Source organism: Equus asinus, chromosome 5, assembly GCF_041296235.1.
Source record: "Equus asinus isolate D_3611 breed Donkey chromosome 5, EquAss-T2T_v2, whole genome shotgun sequence".
NCBI classification, from domain to species: Eukaryota; Metazoa; Chordata; class Mammalia; order Perissodactyla; family Equidae; genus Equus; species Equus asinus.
Window position 1 is genome coordinate 109,098,837 of NC_091794.1, and position 19,043 is coordinate 109,117,879.

At 41.0% G+C, this 19,043-nt stretch overlaps 1 protein-coding gene across 28 annotated transcripts in view; it reads right to left on the reverse strand.

Annotated features, from left to right (window-relative positions):
- The window catches only part of CAMTA1 (calmodulin binding transcription activator 1), an 854,855-nt gene that overhangs the window by 828,247 nt on the left and 7,565 nt on the right, over positions 1-19,043 (reverse strand). For 19 of the 28 annotated variants that reach the window (XM_070511184.1, XM_044769589.2, XM_070511181.1 and 16 more), the window contains exon 2: positions 8,145-8,218. The exons of 7 other annotated variants lie outside the window; for them this stretch is intronic. In XM_070511184.1, coding sequence (XP_070367285.1) covers positions 8,145-8,218 — 74 coding nt within the window. Of the gene's footprint in view, positions 1-8,144; positions 8,219-15,906; positions 15,971-19,043 lie in introns of all 28 variants that reach the window. 2 more of the 28 variants (XM_070511176.1, XM_044769590.2) reach the window with 2 other exon arrangements.

The following is a 19,043-nucleotide window of genomic DNA, read 5'->3' on the forward strand; positions in this document are numbered from 1 at the left end:
GATGCCCAGACTGCAAATCTGAGCAGTTAAGTCAGCACGTATGGGGATGGGACCCAGACATCAGTATTTTTTAAACATTCCCAAGTAATCTCAGGATGTACCCAAGGATGGGAACCACTGAAATACACAGTTGTGTGATTCTGGGCAACTCTCTGGCTTTCCTAGTTTTCTCAAAATTAAAATGGGAGGTTGACCTTGAGTAGCACATCTCCACCTTTAACATGCATGTGGGCCACCTAAGGATCTTATTAAAATCCAGGTTCTGACTCCCAGGTCTGAGTGAGGCCTGAGACTGTGCCTCAAAGAAGCCCCCAGGTGATGCCCAGGCCATGATTCAGGCCCACACCTTGAGTATCGGGAACTAGACAATCTAAAATTCAGGAATTCAACCTAAAAAATGATCCTTCTAGTCCCAATACTCCCACTGCAAAATTCCATGAATTCCTAATAGACTAAAGAAGTAATTGTGTCTGTTAATACAAACTATCATAGACAACTACAGCAGACTACCCAAGCAAGATAACTGAGAGAAACTACAGGATGGTTACTCAATTAAGTATAGTGCCCAGCATCTCAAGAAGTGCCCAAGAGGGGAGACACAGAAACTCTATAAAACATATTCCCTGCCTTCAAAAAGTACACTATCTAGTTGGAGACAATACTAAAAAACTATAATAAAGAAATAATACGTGATTTCTTAAGGCTAAAATGAGGAGTAGATGCTAACAGTCTACAACCTCAGTAACTATCTGTGTACCAAGCACAAACTGTTTGAGGCACACACTGTATTTTGTTCATTTCTGTCCCCCTTCAGAGAACCCAGGTCTGGGTGTTACACACAGCCACCCTCATTACACATGTATAGAGTTTTTGGATGACGGAATAAATGGAACAAAATGCTACATAAGAAGAAGTGAGTACAGGCTTTTGAACAGAGAAGTAGCATAATGAAAACTGCATTTACAGTTCTCTGAAATAAGGACTGAGAATGTTTAAGTCTCCATAGAGTCTCTTTAAAGCTAACTGAGGATCTACATAGCTTATTAAATCAAAGACAGACAGAGGCCACACTGAACACAATAAACCACTTGTATCAATTAGAAGTGATACATTAAAAAAAACTGTCAGGGGCCTGCGCGGTGGTGCAGCTGTTGGGTTTGGACATTCTGCTTCAGCGACCCAGGGTTGGCCAGTTTGGATCCCGGGTGCAGACCTATGCACCGCTTGGTACCCCATGCTGTGGCAGGCGTCCCACACATAAAGTGGAGGAAGATGGGCACGGATGTTAGTTCAGGGCCAGTCTTCCTCAGCAAAAAGAGGAGGACTGGCGGCAAATGTTAGCTCAGGGCTAATCTTCCTCAAAAAAAAAAAAAAAACTGTCATATATTTTATCATGACAAATCGATTCTTGAAATTCACTAGTCATTACACATAACATGACATACAAATAATCAAAATTAAAGCAAAGTCCAAAATTCTCAGCACCTTTACTAAACTCACCAGTTTTGCCTAGCATTCTAGGTATCACACCTAGATCAGTTAGGGAGGCTAACTCTTAGAACAAGCTGTATCACGGCTCAAATACCATAAACATTAATTCTTGCTCGTGTAAAGTCCAAAACAGGTGTTCCTCATCTGTGGAGAGCTCTCCACCAAGCAGCGGCTCCGGCACCCATGCTCCTTCCATCTTGTAGTAGGAGCCTTCCTAGGTCACTGGGCTCTTCTGCAACAGCCAGCAGGGAGGGAAAGGGCATAGATAACTACACCAGAGGGTTTCACAGGCCAAGCCTGGAAGTGGCACACTTCTCTGCTGCACTCTATTGGCTAGAACTTGGCCAAAAAGCCACACCTAATTGCAAGGGAGGATGGGAAATGCAGTCTGGCCACACGCCGAGGAAGAGGAGATGTGTTTCCTGATCAGCTAGCAGTCTCTGTCACAATGCCATTTGTAATTGTTTTTTTTTTTAATTACAGAAGAGTCATTCCTTTCAGAAATGTCTTCTGTTAACCTACAGCTCCACCATTCACCCCTAAGGCCATTCAACATCTAAAACCAATCTAGTAGTTTTTCTTCTCCAATAAATATTTTTCTAACATACTCAAAATAAGACACATCAAGGGCATCCTTGAAGGGATGTCTGGCTTTTCATCCCAGTATCTCTGGTACTTAATACTTAATGTGTGGCACATAACAAGAGCTCAAATATTTCTTAAATTCATAGATGAATAACATGCCCAAAAGTTCATGGAAAAGAAAAAGAGTGGTCCCATCTCTTCCCTGGTGACAGTGGGACTCACTGAAGACCATCAGTCTTTTTAAGACTCTCTCTCCTCTCCTAAGGCCACCCTGAGTTGCCACCCATCCTCTGGCCTCTGAACAATCAAGCAATAGGACAAAAGCTACTTTAGACCCACTCATAAGAACTGAGGGGTAAAAATACTCACCGGTGCTCAGGGACACCAACAGAGCCAATACTACCATGTCTGGCTAGAGCACAGGCCTGCTAAACAAAAAGGAGCCCAGAGTCTGTCAAAGGCCCTGCTCTGGAGACACTCCATAAAACTGGGCTAATTAACTCCAAGACTGGAAAACCAACATGTACATCTAAACACAAGTAACTTCATCCTTTTTCTGAACCACAAGGGTTAGTGGGGAATAAAATTACGTGGCACAGTACAAAAATATTTTGTGCTCACATAGTGCCACTTTTCAAGAAGTTTAAAATATACTGTAAGTGCTACTATAATAACCCTCACAACTCTCCTATGGGACAGAGACAAAATTAAAGTTTGTATTCAAGTTAAAAGGAAAACCGTCTGATAGGTGGCTGACTTCACACTACTGGGGTGGGCTCAATAAAAAAGTGAAGCAGTAACCTCTAAGGTAATTGGGGCACAAACCATTTTAGGCTCTCAAATTGAGTTCAACACCTAGAATTGAGTTCAAAAGCAAACAAGTAGCTAAAACAGACCACAAAACAGCTGAAGGTCTAAGAAGCTTACAGAGGAAGTAATACTACAATATACCAAGCCTGATTTAGGACCTGAGAAATCACATTAATTGATTCACTACCACCAGAGATTCATGTAAAGCATATTTAAAGTGATTTCAGAACGGAAAAAAAAATTATTCTTTCTAGATATAAATCACAGCATCATTAGAATTTTCATAAATTTAATTTGGCTAGGAAGCCAGTAGACTCAATATTCTAAAAATAATCAAAGAGCACTTATTAAACGTCCACATTTGTACAACTAGATTCCAGTAGAACATATCCAGAAAAAAACTATATAAAATTTAAAATTACATTGTTTTAGCAGCATTTATCATTACTAGTACTAATGACATCAATTTTTTTAACTCTTCAAACAGCACTATAAAACAGCAACAAAATCAACCCAATTCTATGTGATATTCTTTGTGATATTAATGTATGTATAAGAAGCATTTTCATATATAAAATCTAGTTTTGGTCCCAACAGGTAGCAGAGCAGACCTTATGTCTATTCTGGAAATGGAAACACCAAGGCACAGACACTTGCCAAGAGCCCCATGTGAGGAAGGAGCAGAACTACACCAGGAGCAGGTCTTCCTACACTACTCCTGTGCGATTTCCACAAGAACACGTGCTCTCTCTCCAACAACACACTAATGCTCTCCACAAAGAAACAACGCAAAAGTCTGGGCAGAAGAAGCACTCAAGTTGCTCTGACAGAAAAGCTAAAGCAAATGTAGACACTGAGGAATATCAAAGAATATCTAGTAATCTAAGCTCGGGGGTCATCATCCTAGAGGAAAGGCTAGCAAGAGAACAGAATGCTACTACACATGCTTGGATGTTGATCTGGTAGAAAGATTTTCTGTGCTTCTCAAATAGTTTTTGGTCCATGAACCACAGACCACCCATCACCTATCACTACTTGCTACTGCCCCAAAAAATAAAACCTCATCAAAACTAAAGGAGAGAATGACACTGTTTCTCATAACAGAGCAATGAGGCGTATGCCAAGAAAATGGCAGCCGCTCTTCCCTGAATGGAACTCATCTATGTGGGAATCTCACCTAATCCCAGCAGAGCCAGAACTAGGAAGGAAGCCAAGACACACTCTGAGGCCAAAAGAGATTTTTACAAAGGCCACGCACAAAAGCTCACACACTTCACTGGGAGAAGGGCTCTCCGATCCAAACACCTAGCTTGATTACTACTAAACTACTCACAGTTCTAATAAGCTTAATTATCAGGTTGCCAAGCCCACAGAAGAGCAGAAGCAACAAATGAGAGAGGAAAGGATAGCTAGAAATCAACAGAAGCAAAAGACTAAGAAGGGACAGCAAGGACAGATTTTTTTAAAACAATAAAAACTGCATACAAGGACTTGAAACATACAGCAGTTTGGAGTCATTTATCATAAAAGCAAACACTCTACTCAAAAGGCCCTAAAAATACCACAGTATTAAATAAAGCCCAGTTCAACAACGTAGCTACAACCTAATAAACCCAAGTTAACAAGAAAAATACATGTTAAAGTCCATGTGTTCTACTACACATAGGGAAAAAAGTAGTAGTTTTGTTTGTGTATCACTTTACAGTCTATAAAATACTTCCATATGAATTACCTCATTTGACCCTCAACAACATCATAAGGCACGAAGGAGAGATACCTCCACTGGCCAGGAATTTGCTGGTAAATAATTCAATTTTAGCAAGACAGAAGGGTTTATCAATGGCAATTATAATACAGTCTGTTAATTCATCTAACAGGAGAGCACACTTCAAGAAGCACCGACCCCCCTTGTTAGGGGATGAAGGGACAGGGCATGGAAGCTTTCTCGAGAAGGATCACCAACACAACTGTATCCGAACCTTCATCTGGAACTTCACCTCCAAAACTTCCCTCTCTAAAAACTCCCATCCTGCCATTTGCATCCTACAGCGCTTCTTGCTAAAGAACTGTGCCATCATCCCTCCCAATTGTGGTGGATAAACTTCATGGTGGACCACCCATGATCCACAAATCTTGATTCACACATACCCCTGTGTAACCTCCTCCCATTGAGTGTGCGCTGGACCTAGTGACTTGGTCCTAAGCAACAGAACACAGCACAGGTGATGGGACATCACTTCCACGATTAGGCAACACAGATCACACCTTTGGTCTTGGTAGCAGGCTCTCTCCCCTGCTGGCTCTCATGAAGCAAGTTGCCATGTTGGAGGAGCCCATGTGGCGAGGAACTGAGGCCTTCACTCCAACAGCCCACAAGAATGACTCCTTCAAATGGGAGCTTAGAAGAGGATCCTTCCCAAGTCAAGCCTTCAAATGAGACACCAGCCCTGGCCAAGACCTTGACTGAAGGCTTGTGAGGCCCTGAAGCAGTAGACCTAGCAAAGCCCTTCCTGAACTCCTGAACCACAGGATCAGCAAATAAATGTGTCCCGTTCTAAGCCATTAAGTTTGTGATAATTTGTTACAGCAGCAATAGATAACCAATATACCCACAGTCCATCGGGTCCCAGTAATTTCTTTTCTCACCTTGGACTTGATCAATCATTTCACTATCATTTGCACTCTGCACTGACCACCAAAATCTGAAAGAATTATCTGCCCTCTAGCTACCTCTTTCTCATTCTCTCAACTCACTATCAAATTGATAAAATCAATACCTTTTTCTTAGTCTTCATTCTACTCAAACTCTCTGCAGCATTACAACTGATAACCTCCTTACAACCCTGTGCCCTTTGCATCCCTGACCTCATATTCTTCTTGTTCTACTACCTCCCCGACCATTCCCTCTCAGTCTTTACTGGTCCTCTCTCCTTTGGTGACACTTAAATGGAGCATTCACCACATTTCTGCCCTCAAGTCCCGTCTCTTCTCCCATGACAATTTCACTCACTACTATAACTTTTCTTAATTCTTTTGAACTGATTCATTCATTCTTTCAACCAATGGACACTGTTCTGGGCAAGACATATGGCAATGAGCGAGACAAACAAGGTCCCTACTTTCACGAAGTTTATATGCTTTACCAGAGGCAGTGCCAGCATATCTCTATTTGCCCCTCCAGACCTACTCACCACCCTTCCCCACCCTGCCCCATGCCAAGGAGGCTGACCTCTACAGACTCCATCACCAGGGCTTTCTTGCCCTCTGAAAGTTCAGTGAAGAAGGAAAAACAGGGTGATATGAATGCCTTCCTAGTCTTTCAACCACATTTCCAATGTTATATTGTATACATACATGCTATGTACCCCAATTATAGCTAAAACAGAACCGATACATTTGCATCCAGTCTCCCCAAAACACATCCCTCCTATATTCTCTGTATCAGTTAATGGCCTCACCTAACTCCAGCTGTTGAGGTTTGAAAGCTAGGAGTTACCTCCAACTCTTCTCATCTGTCAAGGCCCGCAGTCAATCTGTCACAAAATTCTCTCTCTCACACACACATACAACTCAGCCACGCTAGCTCCTTTCTCTGACCCACTGCCACAGACACTCTCGCCAGGAGCAATTTTCTCTCAACTCCAGTCCTTCCTCTGTGCTCATTCATCCATTCAATCAATTTACCAAGCCCATCCTAGGTGCCCAGTACTCAAGTCTCTGACCTCTAAAGACGTACATCTAGGGGCCAGCCCCATGGCATAGTGGTTAAGTTCAGGGTGTTCCACTTCGGAGGCCCGAGTTCCCAGGTTTGGGATCCTGGGCACGGACCTACACCACTCATCAGCCATGCTGTGGCAGCAACCCACATAATAGAGGAAGACTGGCACAGACGTTAGCTCAGGGCTAATCTTCCCCAGCAAGAAAAAAAAAGAAAAAGATGTACATCTAACTGACGGAGAATAGGAGTAAACAAGCAACTCCAATACAAACAAGATATGCTATGATCAGGAAAAGCACAGAGTGCTAGCGGTGCACACAGGAAGGGTACACAACATATTCTGAAAAGAGCAACAAGGTCAAGAAGGCTTCTCGGACAAGTCTCATTTAAGGTGAAACCCAGAGGACAAGGCCCATCAGCAAAGAAGAGCATATATGTACGTATACACATGTTTTGAAGGAAGGTGCACCTTCTAAGTCAAGGTGGTGGCAACACACAAGGCCTAAAACCAAGAGAAAGCATGGCACCCTGGCACAATCAGAATCTAAAAGAATTTAACATGGGGGCTGGCCCCGTGGCTGAGTGGTTAAGTTTGTGCGCTCTGCTGCAGGCGGCCCAGTGTTTCGTTGGTTCAAATCCTGGGCGCGGACATGGCACTGCTCATCAAACCACGCTGAGGCAGCATCCCACATGCCGCAACTAGACGGACCCACAACCAAGAATATACAACTGTGTACCGGGGGGATTTGGGGAGAAAAACGAAAAAATAAAATCTTTAAAAAAAAAAAGAAAAAGAATTTAACATGGCTCAAGTGTGGAGAGGAAGCTGGACATGTAAGCAGGTGGCCCTTATTAGCACCTTAAAGGAGAACTGACTTTATCCAATAAATCCCACTCCTCTGCCTAAAAAAAAAAAAAAAGACAAAAAAACTCTAAAAGCCTCTCGCAGAGCAGAGGCAATAAAATCCAGACTCCAGAGTCTGACTTTCCAAGCCCCTACGACCTGACCCCCACCTATTTTTCTGGGCTCATCTACCCACACCTGCCCGGAATTCCAGCCACCCCCTGTACTCTCCTGGCTGTGTGCCTTTGCTCCATTTCCTCTACTTGGAATTTCTCCTCCAACCACCATGTTTGCCGTCAATCATGGCCGGTAAAATTCTACCTCCTTCAAGAAGTCTTCCCAATTCCTCCTGGTGCCTAATTACAGCATTCATTATGACCTGCCTTGAATCAGTTACATCCCTACCTGCTCCCCTGCAGACTGGAAGCTTCTGGACTATGTATGAACTGAAGTGAATACTAATTTCAAAGACTAGGAAAAATGTTCAAAGAAATATTCAATTTGCCAGTATTGCAATCCAAAATAATCAACCATGGAAGGTCGTGAAAAAAAAATGATTTTGAATTACATAAATAAAATCAATCAAAAGCCTAGATTTCTGTATTTTTTCATATAAGTATCTCTGAATAAAAATGGCTATACGCTGCTTCATAAGATTAAAGACAGTAAGTCAACGAGCTCAGAAGGGTAAGTTACCTGCTCAAAGTCACGAGGCACTGAAGGGACAGAGTAAGACCAGAGTCGAGTCTTCAGATGCTCTTTCTGAAAAGCTATAAACAGCCAGAATATTACCAGAGTACCCTGACACATCACACCAACCAGTTCATCCGACTCCCTGGAACTTTTTTCCCTCATTCTTCCCTCAATTCCCATTTTCCTTCAGAGCTCAGTTCAAGAAGCCTCCTCCAACCTCTTTGATTAGTCAAATCCCTTTACGACACACTGCACTTGCCGTCATAGCATATATCCATCTACACAAAAGGAGAGAGAGCGAGCGTGTATCTCTTCCTAGCACTGTATCAGCTGTAATTTCACAGGGCCCTTTGATTAATGTTGACATCCCCATTTGCTCCATGAGGACAGGGACTGTGTCTATCCTTCTCTGTGTCTGGCACCTTATTATTATTTGTTGGGTAAATGAACTGACTTAAGAGTATAATAATAACTGATATTCACATGCCCCCATAGAACTAAAAGATCCTAAAACATCCTCTGACAACTCTAAAAATAATAATAGTAACAATTATATAAATTTAATGTCACAATTTTATTGTAACATATTCTAACTCTGTGATAATTAAACATTCATATATGGAATCTGCTAATTCTCCATTAATCAGAATGCGTGTTAACCAGAATACCACATTTTTTCTAAACATGCAAGGGATCAGCAAACTTTCACATCAAAAGCACACATACCACAAGACGTCAACCTACAAGCTATACAAATAGCTATTTGCTCTCTTGGAACCTGAAAAGTCCAATTCCAGCCTAGCAGTGAATTACAGTGTTTCACCAAGGCAGCCTACTGTATTAATAAATTAAAACAACAATATATTTTTTATTTTTGCAGGTGAAGATTCACCCTAAGCTAACATCTGTTGCCAATCTCCCTCCTTTTTTCTTTTCCCCCCAAAAGCCCCAGTACATAGTTGTGGATAGTTCTAAGATCTTCTGGTTCTTCTATGTGAGCTGCCACCACAGCATGGCTACTGACAGACAAGTGGTAGGGTTTTGCACCTGGAAACTGAACCCGGGCCACCAAAGCAGAGCATGCCAAACTCTAACCACTAGGTCATCAGGGCTGGCTCTTCCACAGTATTTTTTTTTAAGCCAAGATGCTTAGGTACTTGAGTTAGCCAGTAGTTCCCAAGCAAATAGCAGATCCACAAAATGATTTAAACTCCCCAAATCAATCCACAGATTTAACATAATCCTTATCAATACCAAAACTCCCTTTTTTGTAGAAATTACCAAGCTGACCCTAAGATTCATATGGAAATTCAAGGGACCCAGAAGAGCCAAAACAATCTTGAAAAATAAAGAACAGAGTTGAGGACAGACACTTCCCAATTTCAAAACTTACTATAAAACTACAGTAATCAAAACAGTGTGGTATTGGCATAAGGACAGACATATAGAACAGTGGATTAGAATCAAGACTCCAAAATTAAACCCACACATATACGGTCCACTGATTTTTGACAAGGGTGCCAAGATTCTTCAATGGGAAAAGAATGGTCTTTTCAACAAATGGTGCTGGGTCAACTATATATTCACGTGCAAAAGAATGAAGCTGGAAGCCTGGCTATCTCACAACATATACAAAAATCAATTAAAAATGAATCAGAGACCTAAATGTAAGAGCTAAAACTACAAAACTTTTACAAGAAAACATAGGTGTAAATCTTCATGACCTTGGATTAGGCGATGGTTTCTTAATTACAAAAGCATAAGCAAAAGCTTAAGCAACAAATGAAAAAACAGAAACATCGAACTTAAAATGTAAAACTTCTGTGCTTCAAAGGACACTCAAAAAAGTGAAATGATAACCCACAGAATGGGAAAAATAGCAAATCATATGTCTAATAAGAGACTGATATCCAGAATATATAAAGAAGGCCTACAACTCAACAGCCAAAAGACAAAACTCAATTCAAAAATGGGCAGGGGGGGCTGGCCCCGTGGCCAAGTGGTTAAGATCGCGCGCTCCGCTGCAGGCGGCCCAGTGTTTCGTTGGTTCGAATCCTGGGCGTGGACATGGCACTGCTCATCAAGCCACGCCAAGGCAGTGTCCCACATGCCACAACTAGAAGAACCCACAATGAAGACTATATAACTATGTACCGGGGGGCTTCGGGGAAAAAAAGGAAAAAAAAAAAATCTTAAAAAAAAAAAAAATGGGCAGAGGACTTGAAGAGACATTTCTCCAAGAAGATATACAAATAGCCAAAAAGCACATGAAAAGATGTTCAACATCATTAGCCATAAGGGAAATGCAAATCAAAACCACAGTAAGATACCACTTCACTTCCACAAGAATGTGTATAATCAAAAAGACAGACAGTAACAAGTGTTAGCAAGGATGTGGAGAAATTGGAACATTCAACTGCTACTGGTAAGAATGTAATAGGCTGCAGCCACTCGGGAAAACAGGCAGTTCCTCAAAAACTTAAACACAGAGTTACCATATGACCCACCAATTCCATTCCCAAGTATGCATACCCAAGAGAAATGAAAACATATGTCCACACAAAAACATGTACACAAATGTTCATAGCAGCATTATTTATAATAGCCAAAAAGTAAAAATAAATCAAATGGCCATCAACTGGCGAATAAATAAAATATGGTGTATCTATACAACAGAATACTATTGCACCATAAAAGGAATGAAGTTCTGAAATATCCTCAATGTGGACGAACCTTGAAAACATTATGCTAAGGGAAAGAAGCCAGTCACAAAAGGCCACATATTGTAGGAGTTCATTTATATGGAATGTCCAGAATAAGTAAACCCATAAAGTCAGAGCTACTAACGGGTAGAGGTTTCTTTTTCAAGTGAAGATGTTCTGGCATTAGATGGTGGTGATAGTTGCACAACTGTCTAAATAAACTAAAAACCAGTGAATTGTATATTTTAAAAGGCTTAATTTTATGGTATATGAATTATATCTCAATAAAGTATTTAAAAAAGGAGTCAAATCCCTTTAACTACTAACAATTACTTTGTTGATTTTATGTTTCTTTAACACATTATATACTTTTCTTTTTTGTTAAGCAGAACATACTAGGCAGTACAGCTTTTCTGAATATACTCAAGGTCATCACCATAAAACATCAATTACTAAGGAGCCGTATATTCAGAGAATTTGATGGTGTCCAGGCTACTCGCCCTTCACATAGTACCTCCAAACTACTGTTCTTCCAGTCTTCCACCCATCTACTGTAATTGTTTCCTTCTTCTACGATGAGAAATCAAGAAAAACCAGAGATTAGAGGCAGGAAGGATATATCAAAGAAAAGGCAAACGAGAGCGCACACAGGTGGCCCCATACACTTCAACAGAGACTGTTTCCTGTTTTCTTCCCCCTAGATCCCCTCTTCTGAGGCAACGTCTACCTTTCTTACTAAGGATGAACGTTTCCAACCTTTCAAGTTTACTGTCCACAACGAAGGGGAAAGCGAGGAAGCTCACTCAAGTATCTGAACTGTGGAAAACCTCAGATGACACTGACATTCCCCAAACTTGCCTGATTCTACCTGAGAACCCACAAAGGACAAAGACTGCACAGACCATCAGGTTCCAGTGCGTCCTGCCTGCTTCACCGCTGCTCAAAGCACAGCCTTAGGACAGTTATTACACCCATTACTGACTTATTCCACACACACCCGCCTGGCTAACTGAGGACGCTTGGCCTCCTATCTATAGCTACAATGAACATTTTCTCTGCAAAAAATGTACTCACTATAGCAACTGAACATAAGAAATCCATTTTGGAATCAATATTCTTTCTTTTACACTAGTTGATGGAGACAGTTTGAGATGCCAGGACTCCCTGCTACAGTCCCCTTGTCACACAATCTCCTTTCACCCTAAGCCCCTCTAAATGATCAGCAGGCCAACGGATCCTAACCAACCCCTTCACAGTTGACGGGACCAGGGTGAAGACCTGGCCTATGGAAGCAAAGCAACTGGCTAAGAGGAGTTAGTCCAATTCTCTATCTTGAGTATTTTAAATACGGGCTATAGAGACTAGAGTCAGATGACGGTGAGCACTGAAACTAGAGTCAGGACACGCAGGATCCATGATGGGAGCCACAGCAGGCCACGACTACGTGAAAATTATGGTGGAGGAAGGAAGCTACATGTAAGTGGAGAAATCTCATCTGCAAGGAGAAACAGGAACAGCAGAGATGAGAGGCATGGTCTCCCAGAAGAGATCCCAGCTCAGCCCAAGGGGTCTCCAGAGGAAAAGTCTACTTCAGACTCTCCAGGTCCAGCTCCCAGACTGTCCAGCTGCACTTCAGTTTCTATCCTGGGAAGCTGAGACTGCTTCTGCTCTTATACAAAAACCACCTTCAGGGGGCTGGCCCCATGGCCAAGTGGTTAAGTTCGCATGCTCCGCTGCAGGCGGCCCAGTGTTTCGTTGGTTCGAATCCTGGGCGCGGACATGGCACTGCTCATCAGACCACGCTGAGGTAGCGTCCCACATACCACAACTAGAAGGACCCACAACGAAGAATAGACAACTATGTACCGGGGGGCTTTGGGGAGAAAAAGGAAAAAAATTTAAAAATCTTAAAAAAAACAAAAAAACCACCTTCACTTAACCTAACTTGAGTAGCCTATGTCCCCTGCAATCAAAACCGCTCTAACTAAAGTAGGGCCTGATTACCCTCCCGGACATCAAGTGCCCTAGTGTGCACTTTCTGTATAAATGAATCCCAAAGGCCTGATTACCATTGTTTATTTATTTTTTGGGTGTGTGTGTGTTTGTGTGTCTGTGAGAGAGAGTGAGATTTTGACATTTTATTCAAGGCACAATCTCCCACCTTGGGGTAAGGAAAATATTGCCATATATTTACTGTTAGGACTCTATAGCTATTTTTCTCATTAGGTTTTGAATCCATTTGGAGGGTTTTTTTTAAATTGTGGTAAAATATACATAACATAAAATTTACCATTTTAACCCTTTTTGAGTACACAATTTAGAAGCATTAAGTACATCCACACTGTTGTGCACCATCATCAAAAACTCTTGTTTATTTTTAACAGAATTCTGAAAACCATGATTTTTTCATTCTTACTAAACAAATGACTTTTGCCTATGCTCTTTCATCAAATGACAAGGGCAAAGACCCTCATCTGAGGTGGTACTGTGGTAGGCTGGCAAAGAAAGTAGCAGAGAACATCCGCAACAACTTGGAGCAGTCCCAGAGCAGCTAAATTCATCCCCAGTTCCTCTAGACATGGCCACAGAGGCTGGAGACTATAAATACCTGGAGAGGACAGATAACAGCTGTCAAGGATATTCAGCCCAGTCAGAAAGGTTGCCACTATCCCCAGATTTGCATCAGAAGGCACCCATACAAGCGACAAGGGGTCATATGTAGAATAATCACATTCAGAAGAGAAAGAGTGCTGTTCCTCAACTCCCAGAACGCCTGGAATAAATCCCTGGGCCTTGAATTTGGTCAAGTAATCTATGATCAATTTTTGGAGGACCCTAGGAAGAAAGAAAGTACTTCAAAACTTTTGAGTACCCACTCACCACCTTCTGCTTGTTATAGCTCTCTTTTTAAGCACAACAGCCTCTATCAATAAAATTAAATGGGGAAGAGACCTCCATCAGAAGCTTTGTCAAAGCAAATAATTCAGCCAGCACATTTCACAATGGCAGAGACAGAAGGGAGAACACTGCGCACTTTAACTTGTCCCTCAGTATCTTTAAATTTGAAAGAAACTTTGGATTAAGTTATATTCAAGTTATCAATTAGGTTATATTCAAGGCCTCTCCAAATGCAAGACCTGTAGCACCCCAGGAAGTACGCCCAAGCACAGACCCTATACAATCTATCATAGCGGACATACTAAAACTCCCCAATCCAGATGGGTTTCTTAATAGAAAGAGTCTTATTTTCTGACCTACTGGCAATCAATACATTTTAATAACACTTATATTAATCAACTCCAGAAAATACAACTAAATGAATATAAATAGTACCTTAAACATAAAAAGTCTGAGATGAGCAGACACTTTTTCATGTCATCATACATTATTTAAGTCTATTTTTCCAAAACTATGAACTCTCATCCATATCAGAATAAAAGACCAGAAATGTGTCATAGGGAATAACCAAGCAGAAGGAACATTTTTGTGCTGTGCATCTTTAACAACTTTTACAATTTTTTAAAGTTAACACTTGCAATGTGTTAAACACATCTAAAAAATTAAGCCCTCTACATACACCAGAAAGGAGGCCCCTCAGTGACTATAGTTCAAATTCCTCCTACATGGCTTGAGCCAACGTTTTAATTCTTGACCTGGAGCAAGCACCTCAAAAAGAAAAGAGACAGTTAGGCAGAACAGAATAGCTGCATACCAGCAAAAGAAGCCATAAAGCAAAATTCCATACATTCAACTTCATTTTCTTATAAGTCAGAATGGAAAGGAACTTTAGAGGTCATCACTAGGACAACCCTTTACCCAATACACGAATCCCCTCAAAATTATTACCAACTAACATTATACCAGAGCTGAGGTCTGGGAAAAACAAGATGAGAAGCTGAGCCAGAATCAAGAGCGATAAAACAGTATCAAGGAAGGAAGAGAAGGTTGCAGAGGCCAAGGAAAGAGGCGTCTAGCACCTGGCCTACACAAGTGGCAGCAAGGACAGCAGAAAATACACCTCTAGCTGGGGTCCCTGGTCCCATTCACCAGTGTTCCTGGCTATTGAAAGAGAAGAGGATGAGCTGGGAATCACAGTGAGCTTGTTCTAAAAGCCACTAGGAAACCTAGGCCTTCACGGCCCAAGGACTCATCTAGTATTGTTTGGCTCAGGCGAAGACAAAAATGGTAATGCTGACACTACAACTAGTTTTCCCAATATTTTGAAATCTGACATCAAAACCCGTTAACTTTTCGGGGCCGGCCCCGTGGCCGAGTGGTTAAAAGTCACGTGCTCGGCTTCAGTGGCCCAGGGTTTTGCCGGTTCAGACCCTGGGCATGGACCTAGCACCACTCATCAAGCCCTGCAGAGGTGGCGTCCCACACAGAAGAACTAGAAGGACCTTCAACTAGAATATACAACTATGTACTGGGGGGGTTTGGGGAGAAGAAAAAAGAAAATGATTGGCAGATGTTAGCTCAGGGCCAATCTTTAAAAAAGAAAAAAAACACCATAACTTTTCATAAATACAACAGTGGTACAGTTTTGAAAATTAGGGAGTGTTTACAGGGACCCTCTACCATGAAATATTCCTTTCTTCAAGTATTTACAATTAGATTCCTTCCTAGAAATTATATTTAAATAATTTTAAAAGAATTTAGTTCTTAGAGAAAATAATAAACATCATTTAAGTCATCTTCAAATGCTTATTCACATCTATCTGCTCTTATGTTCTTCTTAGAGCATCTACTTAACGGAGAAAGCTAAAGACAAGACCAAAGACCTCTGCTCCCCTTCAGACAACACAAAGCTCTCGTTTCACTTAAGGGTGGGAGGAGATGGTATCCACGTTGTCATGAGGTTTAAAGAGTCATCTCAGGAGTAACACTGGGTATCAGTCAAAATAGCTGCAGTTCAAATCGTCTACTCTAACCATAATTGTAACTGAGCTAAAATGACTTCCAAATATAACACACCTTATTTCTAAACGTTTCTTGGCAATTAAATACCTAGAAAGTCAAAAAGAAACAAGAAAGCAGAAAAAATGAACTTTTTTAAAGCTCACCATTCATCAACTACAGGAGGCTCGAAAGATGCCATACGCTGGAGGCTCAGCCTCAAACTTGGCCCTGTAGAGGAAAACTCCAAATAAGATTTCTTCAAAAACTGCTCTCACGCAGCACTAAATTACAAGCAGTGACCTCCCTGGAGGAGAAACCGGAGGCAACAGCTACAAGAGTGTACAATCTAGAGGAGAGGAAACCTAACTCCAACACAAGGGATGCTATGCTAGTTACATAATAATAACAAAACATATTGAAAATGCAAATCTCAAACAATAATGTTATTTAAAATATTTCAAGAGAAACAAAATGCCCCCACCCCAAAGTCCAAATGCATTCCAAGCGTAATCTGAACAGAACATAATTTTATCTCCAGGCCTACCCTCTCTGAAATAAAGGAGACTCCTCCAATTTAGTCAAATTACAACAGAAATGCCACTTTAAAACAAAGGAGCTACAGCATAGCACTCTGAACTTCATGGGAGAACAAAAATGTAGTGTCAATATGTTCACAACACAGCTCAATCCACAAAATCATGAGATAATTAAACTGACTGTTTTTAGGTTTCAATCTGTTTCGCCAGAAACCTTGTCCAAACTACACTGATGCAAATCAGCATGAGCAACTCTAGCTCTATCAAAACAACTCCAGTGTCTTATCTTTTGTTTTACCTTTTATCGCTGATTTATGGGCTGACTGATGGTAAACTGATTTGCGCATGTGCCAGAAGTCAGCTCAGGAATACAAAACACAAAAAGAGATTTAGAAGAATGAAATTCATGAATGAAAATGCTGACGTCATAGTTCAGCTCCCAGCAGAGCTTAGGGTAGTCTGTGAGGCCATTTAGTGAAGGAGATGAAACAGAAAAAGCCCCTGCTCAGAATAAGGGAAGGGGAAAGAGAGAAAAACTGTATTAACAACCTTTACCCTAGACCAAAAATGAAAAATACACAATGTATAAGCCACAAACAAGATAACTTCTAAACCACGGAACTGTTTCATACTATTGTTACAAGTAAAATTTTCAAAAGATATGATTGGCGGCTGCTCCCAGGCGTAAAGTTCACACACTCCACTTCGGCGGCCTGGGGTTCACCAGTTTGGATCTCCGGTGCGGACATGGCACCGCTTATCAAGCCATGCTGTGGCAGGCATCCCACATATAAAACAGAGGAAGATTGGGCTGGCCCCGTGGCCGAGTGGTTAAGTTCGTGCGCTCCGCTGCAGGCGGCGCAGGCGGCCCAGTGTTTCGTTGGTTCAATCCTGGGCGCGGACATGGCACTGCTCATCAAACCACGCTGAGGCAGCGTCCCACATACCACAACTAAAAGGACCTACAACGAAGAATATACAACTATGTACTGGGGGACTTTGGGGAGAAAAAGGAAAAAATAAAATCTTTAAAAAGGAAAAAAAAAATAGAGGAAGATTGACACAGATGTTAGCTCAGGGCCAATCTTCCTTAGCAAAAAGAGTAGGATTGGCAGCAGATGTTAGCTCAGGGCTAAACTTCCTCAAAAAAAAAAAAGGGCGGGGGCTGGCCCCATGGCCAAGTGGTTAAGTTCGTGCGCTCCGATGTGGTGGCCTAGGGTTCGGATCCTGGGCACGGACATGGCACTGCTCGTCAGGTCACATTGAGGTGGCATCCCACAGGCCACAACTGGAAGGACCCACAACTAAGATATATAACTATGTACGGGGAGGGGGTAGAGGTGGGGGTTGGGGAGATAAAGCAGAAAAAAGGGAAAAAAAAGATTGGCAACAGTTGTTAGCTCAGGTGTCAATCTTTAAAAAAAAAAAAGATATGGTTAGTTGTGTCTCTAAAGCAGAACACAGTCCCATCCCCACCTTAAATCTTTCTCCCATCATGTGCCATCTCATCCAAACATAGTTTTAGGTCTTCAATGAAAACCAGCTGGCATTGCCATACCACGTCTAATTTTAAGCAATTGTGAATACAATGGGGTGGGACTCAGTGACCTCAGGCAAGCTACTGGAATGTTTAAGTGAGAGGGAAAAAATGCTTTTATCTAATGATGTAATATAAACTAATAAAAAAGATTATAAAAATTTGATTTACCTAAAACTATTAAAAGCAGCTACTAGTGTGGATTGTTCAAATTTTTCATGTCTTGGCAGAACTGAAAATCCAACTAGTAGCACATACAAACTTCTATAAAGTTTAGACACAACTTACTAAAATCTTTTTATTCAGGACACTTAAGTAACTGATTCCTAGATCCCTAGTGCTTCCCAGGAAATTTAAGATTATTACATTCTTAGAAAATAAGTGACCCTTAGATCCTTGGTAACCCCTCCAAACCACAAAACTACAAGAACATTCTGTCTTCTTTACCATTCATGTGGCTTAAAATAACCATTCACCCAAAATGGATTTTTTTTAATTTAAGCAATAAATAATTTTGCCAATAAACATTTTAAAAAGAAGATCTTATTAAGTTAAAATGCAAACATACCAGTTTTATCTGTAAATCTACAATGTTCAAAGAGATCATCTCACATTTCCACCACAAATATCTTTGATAGAACATCACTACCCCCTTGTGGATTCACAATAAAAAATCCTTATCTTCAATCTTCACTTTTTAAATGTTTCATTCCAGTGAACTTCCATTAAAGTTTACATTTTCTTCACTAAGAAGGGTTATTTTATTTCAATAACTTTTTGAAAAAAGAAAAAAACATTTTTAAATAACCAATTCCATCAACTTCTTTATCTTCTAAACATCCCCATTTTGGGAGTGTTCTTTATACAGTAGGTATATGTGCCTATTTCAACATGGTAACCACATCAACATTCCATTTTTCCAGAGAATATCTGAATTTATACTTCCAATCATCACTTTCAGATTATTTTTTAAAATACATGGGTAACTTCTTCACTACTGTAACTTTTTTCTTTCTATTTGATAATTTCACACTTTCCACCAATTTTTTATTGCTTCCAAGTGGTTTGATATCCAAGTGCCCTAGAAATCCAATGGGGCACATACATCCTCAGAAATGACTCTTCAGACAAGATTAAAAACCAAATCTAAGTTTTAAAAAGATTCTTGATTGTATTCTACACCTTCAGAAATGCTTCCTGGCAATCTAAATCAATCCTGATGAAGCAA